This window comes from Muntiacus reevesi, chromosome 4 (genome assembly GCF_963930625.1).
Source record: "Muntiacus reevesi chromosome 4, mMunRee1.1, whole genome shotgun sequence".
Taxonomy (NCBI): Eukaryota; Metazoa; Chordata; class Mammalia; order Artiodactyla; family Cervidae; genus Muntiacus; species Muntiacus reevesi.
Genome location: NC_089252.1, coordinates 64,624,637 through 64,645,252, shown reverse-complemented (window position 1 = coordinate 64,645,252; position 20,616 = coordinate 64,624,637). Strand labels below are relative to the sequence as shown.

The following is a 20,616-nucleotide window of genomic DNA, read 5'->3' as shown; positions in this document are numbered from 1 at the left end:
ATTAAAGTAGAATACAAAATCATCATACACAGAAATCTGTTTTATTCCTATAAGGAAGGATCAGAAGGAGAAATTAAGGAAACACTTTCTTTTACCATCACATCAAAAATAATAAAATACCTAGGAATAAATTTATCTAATGAAGCAAAAGACCTGTACTCTAAAAACTATTAACACTTTGATGAAAGAAATTGAGGATGACATTAATCAGATGAAGAGATATATATATACCATGTTCTTGAATTGGAAAAATCAATATTGTCAAAATCACTATGTTTCCCAAGACAATCTTCAGATTCAATGCAATGCCTACCAAATTATCAATAGCATTTTTATAGAACTAGAACAAAAAAATCAATCTTAAAACTTGCATGGAGACATAAAAGGCCCAAAGTAGTCAGAGCCACCTTGAGAAAGAAAAGAGAAGCTGGAGGAATCAGGCTCCCTGAATTCTGACTATACTGCACAACCACAGCGTGGTACTGGCACAAAAGCAGAAATGTAGATCGATGGAACAGGAGAGAAAGCCCAGAAGTAAACCCATGCACTGTGATCAATTAATCTATGACAAAGGAGGCAAGGCTTTACCATGGGTAAAAAACAGTCTCTTCAATAAATGATGCTGGGAAAACTGGACAGCTGCATGTAAAAGAACAAATTTAGAACATTATTTAATACCATACACAAAAATAACCCAAAATGGATTAAAGATAAGAGACATAAGACTGTATACTATAAAACCCTTAGCAGAAAGCATAAATTGCAGCAATATTTTTTTGGTCCATCTAAAATAACAGATGTAAAAAGCAAATATAAATAGAGCAACTATATGCCAATAAAATGGACAACCTAGCAGAAATGGACAAATTCTTAGAAAGGTGCAATCTTCCCATATTGAACTGTGATGATTTAATGGGACTTAAACTCAAAAGTTCTTGTACAGCAAAGTAAACCATAAATAAAATAAAAAGACAGTGCATAGAATGAGAGAAAATATTTGCAAATGATGTGGCCAAAAAGGGATTAATTCCTAAAGTTTATAAATGGCTCATGCAGCTCAATATTAAAAAGAACAAAACAACCCAATCAAAAAATGCAGAAGACCTACATTGGTGTTTCTCCAAAGAAGACAGATGGATGGCCAAGAGGCACATGAAAAGTGCTCAACATTGCTCATTATTAGGGAAATGCAAATAAAAACTACAATGAATATCACTTCACAACTGGCAGAATGGCCATCATCAAAAGTCTAGAAACACTAAATGCTGGAGAGGGTGTGAAAAAAACCCTCTTACACTCTTGGTGGGAATGTAAATTGATACAGCCACTGTGGAAAACAATATGGATATTTCTTTAAAAACTAAATACAGAGCTACCATATGACCCAGCAATCCCAATCCTGAGCTATATCCAGAAAAAGCATGGTTCAAAAATACACATGCATCCCAGTGTTCACTGAGCTCTGTTTACAATGGCTAAGACATGGAAGCAACCTTGATGTCCATCTACAGATGAATGGATAAGGAAGATGAATATATAAATACACAGTGGAACCTTACCCAGCTATTAAAAAGAAGAAAAAAAACTATTTGCAGCAACATGCCAGAACTGGAGATTATCATACTAAGTGAAGCAACTCAGAGTGAGAAAGACAAAGAGCATATGATGTAGTCTATAAGCACAATCTAAACAAATGATAAATCTGAACCTATTTATAAAACAGAAACAGACTCACAGGCTTAGTAAACTGATGGTTACCAAAGGGGAAAGTGGTGGCAGGGGGGATAAACTGGGAGTTTGATGTGGACATATACATATACATATTTAAAACAGATAAGGAACAAGGGCCTACTGTGTAGCATAGGGAGATCTACTCAGTATTCTGTGATAACCTAAATGGAAATGAATTTGAAAAAGAATACATATATGTGTAAATAAAACTGAATCTCTTTGCTGTACACTTGAAACACAGCATTGTCATTCAGCTATACTGCAATATAAAATAAAAATTAAAAGCCTAATAAAAAAGCCAAAATGCATTATTTGCTATAGGTATTTCCTGAAAGCTATATATATATATATAAATCATTATATAATATTGATAGTAGCAGTAGTATTGATGATAATAATGCCTTGTATTTGTAAGGTTAAGTCACATTCTAGCCCCAGGGTCCTGGGCGCCCAGGTCACAGACTAGTGCCAGTCCATGGTCTGTTAGGACCTGGGCTGCACAGCAGTGGGTGAGGGGCAAAGGAAGCTTCATCTGCCTTTAGAGCCACTCCCCACTGCCCCAGAAGGGACCATCTAGCTGCAGGAAGACAAGCTCAGGGGTCTCACTGATTCTGCATTATGGTGAGTTGTGTAAACATATGACAAGGTGATAATAATAGGAATAAAGTACACAGTAAATGTAATGTATTTGATTCATCCCCACACCACCCCCTCACCATCCCTCCCCAGTCCATGAAAAATGGTCTTCCACAAAACCAGTCTCCGGTACTCTAGCACATTTACTTTGGAGGGTCCACTTTAGAAGTGAAACCACATACGGAAGGTGCCATTAAAGTGATTAAATCTTTTAACAACAAACAAATCTCTAAATGTGAATTGAGAGGAAAGAAAATTTATGATCGAGAAATGAGCACCACTCATTTGCACCCCTGTTCTGCAAACAGGAAGAGTCTTTGGGAATTCTCTACCCACCAGGGCTTTGGCCATTACCTACAAAGTAGAACAGTTGCCGTGAGAGAACTTTTTTATACAGACTGAAGGTCTGTTAAGTCCTTTGGTTTCAATCAGAACTACTCAAATTTTAGTCTCCACGATACTCCACACAAAGCCAGCTGTTCTTGGCTTTCTAAGTGACATAAGGCCTGTCAACAGTGATTCTGACTCCTTGATTTTTGCTTTGCCATTTAATTCCTGAATAAGTCTCTATCCCATATTGTTTTCTATTTCACCATAATTTTCATAAACTGTTTTACTGGGTAAGTTTGAAGCAGTCTTGCCAGGGGCATGTTAACTGTCTTTATGTAAGAATGAAGACAGCAAGACCACAGTGCAGGCACAGTATGCAGTTTCAAGTGGGAACACTGGAGTTTTTCCAAAAAAATGTGTATGATAGAATTTTTTGGTAAAAATGGCTACAATGCCCCTGCCTTTTGGTAGTGAATTCTTACATTATCTTTGGGGTTGACCACATGATTTGCTTTGGCCTATGGGGCTGAAAACATGCTGGTCATCTGGCACCCTCTCTTGCTGTTCTCTTAATTCTGAGACTTCCACGGTCAGCATCACCTGGGTCCATGTGATCCACCCCACAGCCATAAGACGACTGATGCCCAGAAGCAGAACTGTGAAGATGCCCAGCTCCTGTGCCCAGATGTTCACACAAGTCCAGTCAAGAGCGGAAGAAGCATTTGCCTCAGGTTTGCCCAAATGCCAACCCACAGAATCATGAACTAGGTGAATGTCACTGAGTTTGAGATGGTCTCTACTGCAGCTAAAGCTAGCAGATGCCACATGAGAGGGTGAAGTCCAGATGGCAGATCTGGAGGGACAGAGTTTAGCACGGCCAGGACTTACTTGGACTGTTGGTAGGAATATGCAGATGCATGCTCGCTGGCTGTGTCCACTGCTATCTGCTGCTGCTGACCACTCGTGTCCTGGGACGAAGGTGCCACTGTCTGGGGAGAGGTATCAGCCACAACACCCTGTGGAGGCAACAAGAACATAGAACCTTACTGGCTTGAGCAGAAGGGCTTCTTGCAGATGGACCGTAGGGCATATCCCTGTGCTATCTGGCATCGGGCTTGCATAGAGTTGCACTCAGCTACATAAAGCCTCAATAAACACTAGGAGAAAAACCACAGAACTCATTTGAGGAATTTACCTCCATGTGTCACCAAGAAGATTTGCCATCAGAAGACCCTGTAGCAGTCAAATGATCAAGAAATCATTTTAAGGTGCAGTTGCCTTAGCCACACTAAATAATAATTCCTTAATAAAAAAAGAGCATGCAGAATTCCTATTAAAACATCTACATTTGAGCATTTTCCTGGGAATAAATTTCTCTACCCTGTCTCTATGATCCTGCAAAACAATGGACCTTACTATTAATAAAAATCTATACCCAGGTTTGGAATTCTTCTAAAAGGACATTGTCAAATACGCTTTCCCTTAACGAATTTGATTTGTTTTACTTACTTTTCTTTTCCTCGACATGAACTGGAATTCATTTAGAGGTTTCAGAAAAAGAAACAAACACCCTTAATTTTGACTTGCTCCTTCCTTTAGCCTCTTGATGGCTTCTGCCTCTCACAGATGCCAACAAGAATGGGTTTCTTGTGTTGGTCCTCACTCAGAAGTTATGTTTGGTCCTGAGAAAGGTTTGGTAGTTAGTCAGCCTAGGGAGGGAATCCATATGAATACATTCTCCTGGTTGTACTTCTATTATAGCCATGGACTTCTGCAGAGATACAGGCTTTTGATCAATGTCTGTCCTTAACAGAAGCTCCCTGAAATTGCTTCTCAAAATATGAAAATTCTCCCTTTATGAATTCAATATGTTTTCATCCCTAATATACTGTTTGGTATTACACAGTTTTTTGAGTTTCCTAAATGCATTGACTTGTATGAATACTGGTGAATTTTCTGTGAGTGTTTTTACACAGAAAATGAATCAGTGCTTTCCTTTATAAGCACAACCCAAGGCAATATATCAGGGTATACTGATATGATTCTTAGTGATATACTTCTTTTTAAATCCCAGATTTATTGATATAATTAGACTGTTTCCAATAAGCAGTGCTCTCAAGTGTGTCTCCTTGTTTTAGAGTCCTCAAAAACCTCAGATTCTGTGGGTAAGCACACACATTTGGTGTACAGATAGAGAGATGCGGATATGTGGCAGACATTGATGTTCAAAGCCACCTATGATGTCTAGATTCATAATTTTTTTCATGGCCTAGATGGGTTTTGATAGCTAAATCTAGAAAAGAATATATATTTTAATCATATGCGCTTGAAAATCTGAAAAGCTAATTAAAACCTCTTTAATAGTGAAACATTCTCGAGGGCTTATAGGTCTGGAACACATAAAAGATTAACAAGTTGCTCCTCCTTGATTTCCTAAATAACATGGTACTGTCCTCTTAAATGTCTGTGCTTCCCAAATCTTGGTACTAGCTAACATCGGTAGCACACCAAAAACAAGCAAACAAACACACATTTTGAAAAGATCCAATTTGGTCTCTAAAAATTTCACCTAATCTGTGCAGCTCCAGAGGTTGGAAGAGTCATGCTGGGCTCCCACATTGAGTGGTACCAACGTGAGGAACAGCAACAGCATGAACTCCAGAGGAGTCCCAGCTGATGGAAGAAATCCACTGTGACCGTAACAGCAAATGTGCACCAGGAGAAGGTGAAGGAGGGCTGGAAGCAGGGAGAAGTCTAAGTTCTCACCACCGTCCACATAGCACTATGCCCCTCCTATCCAGTATCTTTCTGGCTCTGTCCAGTAAGACAATGTATAGAGGAAATGGATTCAGCCCCGTGGAAAGAGAGGAGAGGAGAAAGCTTCCAGCAAGGCCAACATGACTTTATCACTCATGGTCTGCACCAACAAGAGTGGTACAAGTTCTCCTCCGTTGCTGTAGGACGTCACAGTCCCATCAAGGTTCACTGCTGAGAGGAGTGGTCCTTCATCTTTGGCACACAAAAGAATCACCTGGCATCCTTTAAAAATTCCCAGGTCCGGTGCACACCCTGGATTACATCAGGCTCTCTGGCAAAAATCACTATTTTTAAAAAAAATTTTGAGATAACTTCCACATGCAGAAAAATTTGAGAACCAGTGTGCTAATCCAGTCCATCTTAATTTTTAATGTGCGCCTTGATCCTTAAGGGCTCTTGTGAAAATGCACATTCTAATTCAGTAGATCCAGGGAGGGTCTGAAAGTCTGTATAGAAAAACAGACTCTCAGGTGGTGCTGCTCATGTTGGTTTAGGGAGTAACAGGGCTTCAGGGAGTAAAGGGCATCAGAGAACTGGCTTATTCAAAAGGCTTCAAATGTTTCCCTTCCTCTTTCTGATTGTTTGTGGCTCTCATTTGATGGAGTCATTATTTGATCGTTGGTATTTTTTCTACACATAAAAATGGCATTCCTCTGAGACCTGGATACCAAATTTGCCTGTGTCCTGTGCAAAGCAAGGCAAAGGCATGTTCAAGTAAAGTCCACACTTTCACAGAGTGAGCTTGCAATGGCAAACTTTCAAGCAGGACAAAAATCACAACTAAGGATTTTGGGGGGTTTATGGTGGACCCTGGTTCATGAGGCTGAGATTTATCTGCCCTAACCTCGTTTTGTAAGAAGAGACGGACTTACTTCAATGGAAACAGCTGTCGGAGGCACAGGCGTGTACTGGGGGATGTAGGTCCCTTGCATAGGAGCCGCGGCAGTCATGTACTGGAGGAAATCAAAGAGAAATGCAGGTGAACTTGGGCATGCGGCCGGCGAGAACAGTGATAGCACATAACACTTTTCCATGTGTGGCCCCCGCCAATGCATGATTAAACCTAAAGTCTAGTTTGACCAAAAATAATGCAGTTTCTAGCAGTACAGAATAGCCATCTCTTACTGATTCAGAACCAACAGAAGCCCGCCTCTCCGATATCAGCACAGGTTCATTCTTCCCATCCCCTCATGTCCTTCTGAACATTCTGCATCAGCTCCCAAACACCTCACTCTCACACCCAAACACAAATGCCTGCCAGTCACGCAGGGCTGGCCTCTGTTTTTCCTCCATTTTACTTTCAGCACATAGTAGGCTCTCAACAGATTGTTTGTTGAATGAATAAATCATATTATGAAAAATAATTCTTTTCTAACTAAAGTAAAATAGAAGGATAATGTAAGAAATACTTATCTACCAACAATCACAATTGGCAAATGTTATCACTTCTTTTGTCATTTGATAGCTTTTTATTCTTTTAATAAATAAAGGAAATAGTGTTCCAGATCATGTTGAAATTGCCTTTTTCTCCTCCCCGCACTCCATGTCACTGACAGTATTTCCTTTTCCACTCCTTTAATTCTCCAAATTTTCTTAATCTAAATGAATAATACAATAGTTCAGTTGTTTCTCACTAAGTTGTAGGATTCAGTAAAATATGTGTTGGGGATAACATGTATCTTGGCAACAAAAAATTGAAGATGCAGGAAAAGTATATGCCCACCTCTGTGAGCACAAAGCATGACCCATATTCCTGTTTCTAACATACAGACCCTCTGAAAAGCTGAAGTTCTACTCTTTTGAGAATGGAATCTTCCATGGAATCAACTATATTTCTGAGTTTCTAAACTTGATCATCACAAAATTTCAGAGCCAGAATCATCTAATGAAAACAAGGCTTCTGAAAACACAGTTTCATTGAAACAATTCTTATGGGAACAGCAAGCCCATGATTCTTTATGCTTCTAAAGTCACTAAGTTCACATATGAAGGGCACCCATTAAACAGGCAAAATCTAAATGACAATGTTATGCATTGGTAGGTACTTTCAGTATCCAAGAGGCATGATAATTCTGAACCCAGGGAAATATCTGAATGGAGATTGGCTCATCAGATGTTGTTTACTATTCATGGAGAAATAAAGCAACTCTGGACAAATGCTTCTCCATCCTAAACAAGTACTGTCGTACTAATTCTGTTTGCTGAAAATAGAGATAACCTTAGGGAAGCAACTCTAAATCAAACAAACCAAACTGCTGCCTGTAATCCATGTGTTACTGCTGATAACAACTGCGTGCCATCCCTATCAGTATGAAAACAACCTCATAATGTGGACTAAGGACAACTGTTTGCAAGGTTTGGGGATATTACTAATTTAGCTTCATAGCTGAAAATTAGCAGAGATTTCTGCACCCCCATTCTCTGTGCTCTCATCACTTTTCTATTAAAATTGTCCAGACTCTCATTTCCCTAAAGGCATGGGCCAAGTGTTGCGTATGCCTGCATCTCCCAACACCCTACACTGTGCCTGGTACTTAGCAGAATAACTGTTCAGTGGCTGAATAAAAAGACTATGAGAAGAAAGTCTTCTGTTTCCAGTTACACATCTTGTATGCCTCTTAGTCACTGATCATTCTGAATTCTGTATAGATACTTCCCCACCCCTATAAAGTGTTCATATAACCTTTAAACAAGTGCATTAGCCCACTCTGCTCATCACTGTCCTGTGTCCTTAAGCAGACAGTTACTCAGGGATACAACTGCTGTCAATTTTTCAAAAAAGTACATACCTCTGGAATCACATTTTAGCAAATATTATTTCACGTCTAGCACCCATGGCAAGTGTCTGCATTGCCAACAAAACTGTCCCAGAAAGTGTTGGAGGTAACAGCTCCTTGGCCATTTCAGATGGGCGGTTCGCTAATGTCATACAGGTTTTAAGTATCTCTTAATTTACTATTTATTACCTACACAATTTTTTTTAGAATGTTAGCTCAGTTGAGGAAAAAAAGCTTTCTGTGTTTCAGTGCATTTGAGCAATTCTGCATAGTGCAGCCTCTTGGATATGACTGCGTGCGTGCTCAGTTGTGTCCGACTCTTTGCGACCCCATGGACTGGAGCCCACCAGGCTCCTCCATCCGTGGGGCGGCAAGAATACTGGAGCGGGTTGCCATTTCCTTCTCCAGGAAATCTCCCAGCCCAGGAACTGAACCCATGTCTCTTGCATCTCCTGCATCGGCAGGTGGATTCTTTTCCACTAGTGCCACCTGGGAAGCTCTCTTTGCTATAGACAGAGAATTTTAAAACTCTGAGAAATCAGGTTTTACAGAAGCCTGCAGAAAGGGGACTTTAAATCAGTTTCTAAAACTTTTTCTCTTTAGCACCTACTGATTTTGCTTAAAACTAGTACTCTAAAGAATATACTTTGGAAAAAGTTTCTTTAATTAGATATCAAAAATCCTAGTAGATGAGTAGAAAGTGGGAATATATTTTTACCAATACTCTTTGTGGCTCATGTTCTACGCTTTGGTCACGGTTTTCCAAGATGTACAACACAACAGTCAAAGGATACTCCCTCACTGATCCTGGTATTCTTTATGCCAGAGGTAGTAATTCCAAACTTTGCAATTGTCATCAGTGACTGCGGGTGTCCTTTTTATAAGAAGACAGTGTCGCTGGATACCGCCTGACCCACCCTGCTCCAGTGGCCACATCGCTAAGAACTTTCTGTGAATTAGACATAGGGACACGGGCTGGCCACACAGAGCGCTACTCATGACCTCACATGAGAATCTACCTCACTTTCAGATCTCTTGTGCCAAACTAGGGTTCCCAAGCAGTGTAGTTAGTGGAAAGCATTTTGTGTGATTCTTTTCTATAAGTTTCTTGAAATCATGCAGAGTTATCCAAAACCTCATCTTTGTTCTGTTCAGTAGAAGGACTCAGTGAATCTTCACACCTTCCATGGTATTTGATGAAGTTATGAAAGTTGTCACAACTGAAGTGCTTACAGTTTAAATCCTCAGTCATCTTCTCTTCAGAACAGCAGAGTTAGGCAGGATGGCTCACCCATTTTACATATCGACAAACTGGGATATACTGTGAATGCACTGCAGTTCTGTTGATGTAGGATTGAGTCCACTTTTCAGTCAACTTCATGACTTTTGAAATAAAATCCTAAGAGTTTCCATGATCATGACTGTGTGTGTGTGCTTTAGTTGCTCACTAGTGTCCGACTCTTTGCGACCCCAAGGACTGCAGCCCACCAGGCTTCTCTGTCCATGGGATTCTCCAGGCAAGAACACTGGAGTGGGCCTCCATGCCCTCCTCCAGCAGAGCTTCCCAACCCAGGGACTGAACCCAGGTTTCATGCATTGCATGCAGATTCTCTACCATCTGAGCCACCAGGTATAATATGCCAACTTAAAAAAAAAAAACTTTAATAATTGAAGTTCCAATTAAGAAATATAGAATAACAATGCCTTGGTTAACATTTTATTGTCATTTCATCTCCATAGATTTTTAATTTTCACTTTATACTCTGAATACCTAATTTTCTTCCAGAAGAGCTACTACCCCTTATGCTTATTTTATAATTTAACTTTATGCTGCTCTTCTGAACAGGACTTATAGAGAATTTTAGTATAAATGCTATCAGCTCAGTTCAATGTGTCATGTATTTTTTAATTAAAAGAAAAACTTTTCTGGTTAATCTTTTTTTTTTTTCTGGTGTCACAGAAAATCTAATAGAACTGGAGAATGCTGTTTTAAAATTAGGGACAGGCTTATTTTAAATAAGTCAAAGCTATGGAATTTTATACTCTGTAAGACTATTATTATCTCTTGATAAACTTGCAGTAAAACTTTTCTGTGGTAGACATATATTTTCTAGGGTAAAGCTTCAAGATGTGACAGACTTGTAAAATTAGGCACAGGAGTTTATAGGAAATGGCTACAGCCTTGTGCAAGATCAACTCTCAGCTTTAGGTAACTGGTGGAAATACCTCTGAACTTCCTCTGCAAGCATTCTATTTGGTTTCCTTAAGAACAAAGATAAACTACAGTCAGACTTGATAATGCGGGCTGCACAAATATTGTTTAGATCTCGGTGCCTAAGACTGCTTTTTATCCAGCTAATAAATGACAAAAACGAAGAAGGACCTGTGATATAAAACCTCTGCTCTTTGACTTCATGCATTCTGTGGACTACTTACTAAAACCAAAACAAGAATGGATGTCTATCCTTTAAGCTAATTTATTTTACTGGTTTTTTCCCGAAAACTAGAAAATATCTTCCATAATTCTTTCATGAGTACAAATTATTCTGGTGTTTTTTTTTTTTTTTTTATACAATGGCTGATGGGAACCATATTAGAATGAGATGATATAGATAAAATGGATAAATCCATAAATGTCCCTGTTGGTGGCAGCGTAACATTTTGACATTCCATGGATGTCTTCTTTTTTGGTAAACAGGTTGATGATTTTTACATATCCTGAGAGCACCGGGTTTTCACATGGCGTGTGCTGGAAACCCAAATAGCCATTTTCAAACCCACAGAATAAATTCCAGACTCCATCACTTGTTCCAAGAAGTCTAGACACTGCATCACCAAGATAGTTACATGAAGAGAGAAAAAAATGATGAAGTTAGAGAGGAATTGTGTTTTTACTTATTTAATTTAGAACAAATTATTCTGTTACTATGGACTCGTTGATTATTTTTGAAGAAACAAAAAAGTGAAAACTCCAAATTTTTAGTTCCTGATTTACTTCCCTCGCAAAGCAAAATAAATTTTTAAAATGTTTTATATAGTTCCTGATGGCAAATTTTTCCTTTTACAGCAAAGGAGTAGCAAGGGAATCCCCACATTTCAATTTTTGAAATTTCCTAAAATAATTAATCAAACTTGCTCATTTGAAGTTATTGTTATATTATGTAGGTTCTTAAATGGGTGTGCCTAGTCCTTGCTATGTAAGGTGAAAGAGTTAGTTGCTCAGTCATGTCTGAGTCATGTCTGACTCTGACCCCATGGAGCCCAGGCTCCTCTGTCCACGGGATTCTCCAGGCAAGAATGCTGCAGTGGGTTGCCATTTCCTCCTCCAGGGGATCTTCCTGACCCAGGGATAGAACCCAGGTCTCCCACATTGCAGGATTCTGTACCATCTGAGCCAGTTCTTGCTATAACATTCAAAAATCAGTGTAAGAAACTTCAGCAAGAGTGGTTGTTTAGGTCTTATCAAACTCAGATAGTCACTGACAAGGATAGAGGGAAGGCAGTTAAGCAGAGAGGGCAGAAATTGGTACTGGATGACGCTAACAGCCTGAGGCATGAATCACTGTCGCGACCATCTAATACAAAGTCTCCTTTCACAAAGGAAGCTGGAGGATAAAGGAAATAGCCTGAGTAGCTTGGGGGAGGCACAGACTTACATTAGGTCAAGGTATTCCTAATACCTGAGTTCTGACAGTTATGCTTCTTGGATTTGCAAGATTCTGTCATCTCAGAACTGGGGAGCAATTAGTATCATTTCACTCGCTTACATTGGCTAAGTAGTAAAAGCTGCCTGGAATATAATTCTAGGAATGCCTTCTAAATATCCATGTCACTTGAAGGATGAGAGACAGTCTGCAGAGAGGAAGACAGCTGAAGAGGGTCTCCTTGAAAGGGAAGAGTGCCCCCACCCACCAACGAGGACATCAGGGATGGACTCCGACGTGGACCTCTACTGCTGTTTTTCCTCCATTCTTCCACTCCTGCCAATGAAATGCTGGCGAGTAAAGTGGATCCCCACATAGAACATTAATAGTGTATGTTTTTGTTATGTTTTATGTTAGTATTAATTTAAAGCCTATTGACTTTTTAATGTACTAGTGGAGGTATGAAGTAGATAGCTATGAGTGATAAAATAATTATCCCTGAAGAGTAGGTCGATGTGAATACAGATAGCAGCACAGACTTCACCTACTAGAAGTAAGAGTGCCTGAAGAGGAGAGAAAAGATGACCAGTTAGTGAGCTTGATAGAAATGGGAGCCCAAAGTATATAGCCTACATTATCCTATACAGTTCACCAGAACAATTACTAAGAATAACCCAGAGAGGTGTGCATTAAACTCTGACAAAAAATACAGATGGGCATTGTTGAATCTGGAGTGAGGCCCATTTATTGCTGCCATCCAGCAGAGAAAGGGACAAAGAAGAATCTTGGAGGGTTTTGTTTTGTTTTTGTTTTTTTTAATGGGAAACCTATAAAACTCTACCCACTGAACCACAGGGAGAAGCAGTCATTCCCACGTGATCACAGGCTATGGAGGCCTTCAACTGTGTGGAAAAAATATCTTCATGAATGTAATGAAAAAAGCCAAAGCCCATTAAGTTTGAGCATGTGCACAGATCATTCTGGTCATTTTATTTTTATATTTTATCAGATCACTTTATTTTTTAAAAATAAAAGAGAATACTATAGAAATTTAGCTGATTAAGAAGCTATGTCTTAAAATTTGAACTTGAAACAGCTGTGTAGATATCATGAATTCCTTCCTCCCCTCTCCTCAATAATTTATTTTTGTGATGGGTGTCACAAAATGTAGAGAAAGATAAGAGAGATTTCATGAACTACAAAGACCACTCAGGAGATAAAGATAAGGGAGTCAGATTAAAAACTGGGAACTAGAATGGAGGCAACTATAAAAGCGTATTCACAGTGGAATAGCAGGAATGAAAGACTCCCTGGGCTTAGGAGAGAGGGGAGTTAAGAAGAAAAATACTAAAGAATATTATGAACAAACATGTCAATACATTTGACAACTGACATAAAATACACATATTTGCTGAGCAGCATAATTAAGATGGATACAAAAAGAAATAAAAATCTGCATCATTCTACATTAAAAAAAAAAAAAGAATTAGAAATCAAAAAAATTCCCAAAATAAAATCGTCAGCGTCAACTGGGTTCTCTAGAGAATTTTTCAAACATTTAAGGAATAAATAGTACCAATCTTGTATAAATTCTTCCAGTGACTACTAGAGGAGGAGCACTTCTCCACTCATCTTGTGAAGCTAGCACACTCCTTATATAAAAAATTGATAAAGACATTACAAGAAGAAAAAAAAAAAAAACTATAACCTAATGTCTTTCATGAACATTTACAAAAACCTCCTAAATAAAACTTTAGCCAATCATCTCATATATATATATATAATGCTCAAGTAGAATGTATTTCATGGATTGCAAGATAGGTTTAACATTTTAAAGTCAATCAACATAATTCACCATATTGACAGAATAAAGAAGAAAATTATATGATCATTGTGATGAATGAGAGTATCTTTTATAAAATCAAGTATCTGTATATGAGAAAATATCTTAGCACACTAGGGATAGATGGAAACTAGGAATAGAAGTCTACAAACAAAACATTTACAGCTGACCTCACAGTTAATGGTGACATATTGAACACTTTCTATTTAAATTTTGGAATAAAGATAATGATATTCAGTACCATCTCTTCTAATACTGCTTAGAGATTATAGGCAGTACACTAAAGCAAGAAAAAGAAGTGGAAGGCATAAAGAGCAAAGATCACCAGTGAGAAGCTAAGGAAACTGAGAGGTGACAGTGTTCTATTGTAAAATTTCAATAACAGACATATATTCTTAACTCTCTTATTACAAACATTCAGTAAAATTATGCTGAGACCATAGTACATACTAAATACTGAGTGAGCATAAACTGTAGTCTTAAAGCATGGGTTGGGCAATAGGACATCAGAGCCCAGAAAAACCAGATTTCATCACTAACACACTGGATGCCCTGGATAGTTCCTTTCTCCCTCATGATCTGAAATATATAAAGTATTTAATTTTATGTATTATTCATTATTGCAAATCTTCCATTTACCACAGGATCCAGGAAGGGTAAGTTGTATTTTATATTATTATTACTTTCTTTTGTTAGTCTTCCCTTGTTGCATTTGAACTTCCTATCTGTTTATACCCTCTTTGTTGCTTCTTAACATTCTCTATTATCTTTACTTATCAGTATGATTTATCAATTGCAAAGAATTAAAAGTTTCGTAAAGCAGTGACCTCTTCAAATGAGAGAAGCTGTTGAGATCAAATCAGCATTTACTTAAGTCAGTCTCTAAATCTGAAAGCTTCAAGAAGAAGAAACCACTTTTAAAAATGACCTGGATCGTTCTCTCAGAAACGTACATGAACGACTAATGTCCTCAGTCTCTCAGAGCTCACTTAATCTTTTTTCCAGGAAATGGAGTTTGCTTCTTTATTTTGGAAATGAAATAACTGAAGGACTTTGTCAGGAAGATAAAGTCCTCAATGTGCCTCAAAGCAGTGTCGTTTTCTACTTAAGTCTGTGCCTAAAGCATTAAATCAGGCTATAGGTGAAGACACATCAGACAAACTGAAAAGGCGCTCATCCAGATGGACACACACACAGTAAGCTCCATCTGCACATGAAACACTCCCTCTGAATCATCTGGGGCCACGCGTCATAGATTCTAACCACCCCAGTGAACTAGAGCAGGCAAAGTCAACAGGAGGAAACGGTAAAGGTGACTCTAAATGATCCTTTAAAACAAATTTCAGTCTCTACAAGAGACTCAAGAAACATACATTTTTTGTGTGTTTGGTTTTGAGTCAAGAGACTTTCAGATGTGAAGCCTGACCTACAGGACTAGTTAGAATATTCACATTAGATATTGATCTAAGATGCCCAGGGGACAAGGGAAGGCAAGAAGGAAGTAGGAGAAGCAGAAAAGATGGGACAATGTTCTAAATGAGGAGGAACAAAGGATAAAGCAACGGTAAGTTGAAAACTGCAAAAGAAGAGCATAAAGCTATTTGAGAAAAGTGCTTCTAGGAGGTGTACTTATTTAGGAGAGGAAAAAGAGAAAAACAGATTTAAGCAGCACCACCCTGTCCATGTGAGCATATATAACTCTGGCAGCACAAAAGCATGAGGAGGAGTTTCTGCTGAGCTAAGAGATCCCCATTCTTGTTTCCAAGGATGTATTCAGGGTGAAGAGCTACGGGCAAGGAGATGGGAGGACTGGAAGGAAAGAGAGTTTCTGGTACCAAGGTCCAGATTCCACTTTTTGCCTCCGAAAGTGAAGAACAATTTGCCTGACAATAGCTGTAAAACAATGGATAGACAAAGGACATCATCTTGGGGTAAATTTCAACCCATTCTCATTGAGGCCTTAGAATCATTGTGACCTACACCATCTCAGATATATTTAGCTTTACCCAAATCCAGCTGCTCACGGTTTACTTTGAGTTGCTTTGTATGATGGTTCAGAAATTTGCAGTCATAAATCTCTTAGTGCAACATAAAATGGAGTCAAACATTCATGTGCTAAAGATTTTATGGAGAAATATTAGTCAAATAATGCATACAAAGCCCTTAGCATAGAGCTGGGTATATACAAACAACCTAATAGATAGGAGCCATCATTATTATTGATTTTATTTTTATTGGTATTATTATGAGAAGATGGAAATTTCATCATCTTAATAGTTTGGCAGGGTCAGAAATGCAGCTTAGGTGGGAAATGTTCATTTTTTCTCTTGGTAATCACATTAATAAGTCACTTGGTATCAATAGAGGGTCCCAAAGCAGGGGTAACAGACACTTAACACATGTGGAGAGAGAGTTATAAGTGGAGGGAGCTTGTGTTTCTGAGAAAGAGGGACGGGGAGGGAGCCAGGAAGACCTAGAGGAAAGTGGGAGAGAGCGTGCCCAGGAGCATGTGGGGAGGAAGGACTGGTGGGAGGAGGTACTGACGGGCATCTGAGGCACAGGGATGCATCGGTACCTTCAGTTTGAAACTGCTCACAAGCCCATCATGTGTCCACTACTGAACATGACCCAGTCTTCCCTGGTATTATTCTGAGTTGATATTTGTGGAAAAGCTAGAAAAGGGGTGAATTTCTGAATCAACACAGTGTGGATTAGACAGAGCAGAAAGAGGTGATTATATGCTTTTAAAACTTAAAAACAATGCAGAAAGTTGTAGACTCCTAAAGGGCATGGGATTGGAAATTCCAGACAATCTTTTCTGGTTTCAAAGTATTTCAGGACCCAGTGACATCTGGGTTACATTCTTAAACAGAGAAAGTAGACTTGGATACAGATGACTCAAAAAGACTGAAACGTTGCCCCAAATCTTAATATTTTCCACCTAATGTAAAAATAAGAAATAAAGGATTGGATCATTGAGAGAAACAGCTAAGAAGTATTTCCCAAAAGAAATAAAAATAACAGCTATTTAAAAATATAAACAAGAAGATCAGAATTATACTTTTACGGTGGTGGTATAGAAGTCAGGCAAAGTCAAACAATCTGTATAGATACTGACTATTCTTAATTTTATCTCCAGATTTTCCTTGGCCTGGTCTGATCATCTGACCTTGATTTTTATATACCAGAAGACACTAGTTTCTGTTCAGGGGACATTCCTTCACAAACTCACAGGTTACTATGGACACTGACTTCCTAAAATGCCAATTATAGACTTTTCTAGAGTTTAAGTTTTGTTTTTATTTCTTTTGAGAAAGGAACTATGTTCCCCACATCATTCAAAAATATTTACAAAAGTCAATATCTTAAGTGTTTGAGATGTTATGAGTCTTCACTGTAAAGTAACTATAACCCAATAAAAACAAAAAAGAAAACCCAAAACCAAATGAAACAAAAAAGGTGTTATGAGCCCTATTTCTCCAAAAAAAGAAAAGAAAAGAAAAAATACAAATGGCCAATAGGCACATGAAAAGATGGTCAATATCACTAATTATTAGAGAAATGCAAATCAAAGCCACACTGAGGCATCATCTCACACCAGTCAGAATGGCCATCATTGAAAACTCTACAAATAACAAATGGTGGAGAGGGTGAAGAGAAAAGGAAACCCTCCTACACTGTTGTCGGGAGTGTAAGTTGGTGCGGTCACTTGGAAAAGTGTGGAGTTTCCTCAGAAAACTGAAACTAGAACTACCATGACCTAACAGTCCCACTCCTGGGCATATAACCAGACAAAATTGTAGTTCAAAAGGATACATGCACCTCTTTGTTCAAAGCAGCACTGTTTACAATAGGCAAGACATGGAGACAGCTTAATGTCTGTCAAGAGATGAATGGATAAAGAAGGTGTGGTACATATACACAGTGGAATAGCACTCGGCTGTAAGAAAGAATGCAATATGTCATTTGCAGCAACAAGGATGCAACCGGAAATTATACTAAGTGAAGTCAGAAAGAAAAATATAAGTGCCATATGACGTCACTTATATGTGGAATCTAAAATAGGACACAAACGAACCTATCTGTGAAACAGAAACAGAACCATGGGCATTGAGAAGAGACTGGTGGTTGCCAAGAGATACGGGGTTGGGGAGGAATGGAGTTGGGAGTTCTTTTTTCCCATATAGTAGTAGCAGTGTTAGTTGCTCAGTCATGTCTGACTGTTCGTGACCCCATGGACAGTAGCCCGCCAAGCTCCTCTGGTCATGGGATTCTCCAGGCAAGAATACTGGAGTGGGTTGCCATTCCCTTCTCCAGGGGACCTTCTCGACTGAGGGATGGAACTTGGGTCTCCTGCATTTTGCAGGCAGATTCTTTACCATCTGAGCCTCCAGGGAGCCAGTCCTCAAGAAGGAGCTGGGAGAATTCTGAGGACAAACTGAAGCTGGTTTTGATACAGGAGAGGAGAAACTGTAGAACTAGAGTTGTCTGGAAAAGTCAGGGATAAAAAGTTCTGAGGTTTATGGAAAAGCCTAGGGGAAGAAAATATCAAATGGAGTGCGGGAATCTGGAGCAGTGCCCAACGGTGCCTTTATTTGTACTGACCCTGAACGGGCCACCGAGCACTAGATCTCAGGTGTCCTGGCATATTTCTGCTAGTCTACCACCCCGCTTTCTTACCCAAGGTTTGGATTTCCCAGACCTTTCCAGTGTCACTACAAGTGCGGTTTCTCAGGTACCAGTCATCGAACTTGTTTGTTCTATGGATTTTGGGAAACTGACTTTTCTAAACTAAATCTCATATACTGCCTGTGATCCAAGTATACTATTTCTATCAGAAACCTTGCATACATTCAAACTTGCATGCTACCCTCAATAAGTTATTTTAAATACAAATGCCTCACGACAATGAAACAAACCTGCAGGTTTTTAACGAGCATTGCAACAAAACATTTTGCTCTGGATTTCTTTTATTCAGTATCTTTCAAATGACATTCCATGGAGGGCTGTTCCAAGGAATTTTTAAATACATATTGCACAGTCTTGTTTACTATAAGTTAAGAACTTTGAAAAATGATGGAGTAAATCAAGCTCAGCAGGTATTTTTGTTTTTATTTTACTTGGAGATGAGGTTTCCTTTCTCTCTTTTCCCTCCTTCTTTCTTTAAATCCATTCCCTCCCCCATCAGTACTTCTCCATCTTTAGTGTGCAAATGCTTATTATGAATCTACAAGTGTCTCTAAGAAGGGAAATGTAATTTTACAGATGTGCTGGACTTCAACACTCTTAATTGTTTTAACTACTATAACGTCTCATGAGATGGAGGAGTAATCTCGAGGACTCTGGTTCTCAAACCTGTATTTATGTTGGAATCATCTGAGCTCTTTGAACAAAATACCAATGCTTTGGTCCCACCTACAGAGAACTGGATTTAATTGGCCTGAAGTGTGGGCTGGGAATTAATATTTATTGCTCACCTGGCAATTCTAATATGCTATAAAAATTTTAAATCTGCTACCCTAGAGTGTGTTTGGAAAATTATGCTTATGTGTGTTCCCCAAGGAAATCTATAATTCACATAAATGATCAAAATATTAAATGCAAGTGATTTATTTTGAATACTTTGAATTTCTACCATTCTTCCTTGGAGAATCTTGGATTAAGGAAAATAAAACAGGGAAAAATACATATAATATATATACCCCTGAAGAAACTGAAAACAATCATGCAAGGCATGGGAGATAAGTAAGTATACGTCCAGTAAAATTTCTTCCCAATTCTACCCAGGCTTCTGCAGGGACTGGCAAAAGGCTGGGGGAGGGTTAAGAGGAGGAGAGAAAAGTACAGTTGTCCTCATTAGCCATGAGTCACAGTGAGGCTGGGGACAACCAAGGTCAACTTGGGTGTGAAATTGGGGGCTCAGTTGAAAGCTTTGTTTCTAGTTTTATGTATTTTAGAAATACAAACATGAATAATCAGGATTAGATGCTGCCAGTTACAAACAGAGCTTTAATATCCAAGTATGGCAAATCCTCTTAGCTGTATTTGACACCAGTGGAAAATAAAAAAGGCCAATTTAGTTACTGTCCTAATTATGAGAGGCTCAAAGGAATGTGCTGGGGAAGCAGATACTTGTAGACAGCATAGGAGTCCTTCCCTGGACTCATGGGCTGCAACGAACCCTTTAAAAGGACCAAGATTCTCTCTATAAAAATAATATATTGGTCCTTGGTCCTTTTAAAAATGGAGTGAAAACTCCTGACATTAGTAAGACCTCCCTGAAGTATGGAGTGTGAGTATGAATCTAATAGAAAACGGAAAAAGATGACCATAGCATTTCACACCTAGGAATCACTGCTGCTGTTTGTCAACAATCTTGGTTCCCTCCCCTCCAGATGAAGAGAGGTTAATCTGGAGCTCCTGTTCCTGTTTGGGGTCTCACTAATCCTAAAAGTATCTCAGGGAACTAACCATGCCTTAATGGACACACACATTACACCCAAGTGCCAGTTCACACGGCTCCTTTGTCTTCGTAGTTCCTGTAGATATCGTGATGGGCTGTGAGCCCTGAGAGTTTTGAGTGTCCTGTTGCTCAGTCGTATCTGACTGTTTATGACCCCCTGGACTGTAGCTCGCCAGGCTCCTCTGTTCATGGGGTTTCCCAGGCAAGAATACCGGATCGGGTTGCCATTTCCGACTCCAGGGGATCTTCCCAACCCTAGGATTGAACTCGCATCTCTTGCATTGGCCGGTGGATTCTTTTCCGCTGAGCCACATGGAAAGCCCCTTGAGTGTGCGGCATAAATTCAGGTTGGGAATTCAAAATTCAAATTCAGAG

General features: G+C 39.0%; 1 protein-coding gene across 6 annotated transcripts in view; it reads right to left on the bottom strand.

The window, feature by feature from the left end:
• The window catches only part of RBMS3 (RNA binding motif single stranded interacting protein 3), a 773,699-nt gene that overhangs the window by 26,588 nt on the left and 726,495 nt on the right, over positions 1 to 20,616 (bottom strand). For 5 of the 6 annotated variants that reach the window (XM_065932913.1, XM_065932916.1, XM_065932917.1 and 2 more), the window contains 2 exons: positions 6,387 to 6,467; positions 3,582 to 3,713 (listed from right to left, as the gene is read on the bottom strand). In XM_065932913.1, the coding sequence (XP_065788985.1) occupies positions 3,582 to 3,713; positions 6,387 to 6,467 (213 nt within the window). Of the gene's footprint in view, positions 1 to 3,581; positions 3,714 to 6,386; positions 6,468 to 20,616 lie in introns of those variants that run through there. The other variant, XM_065932912.1, reaches the window with a different exon arrangement.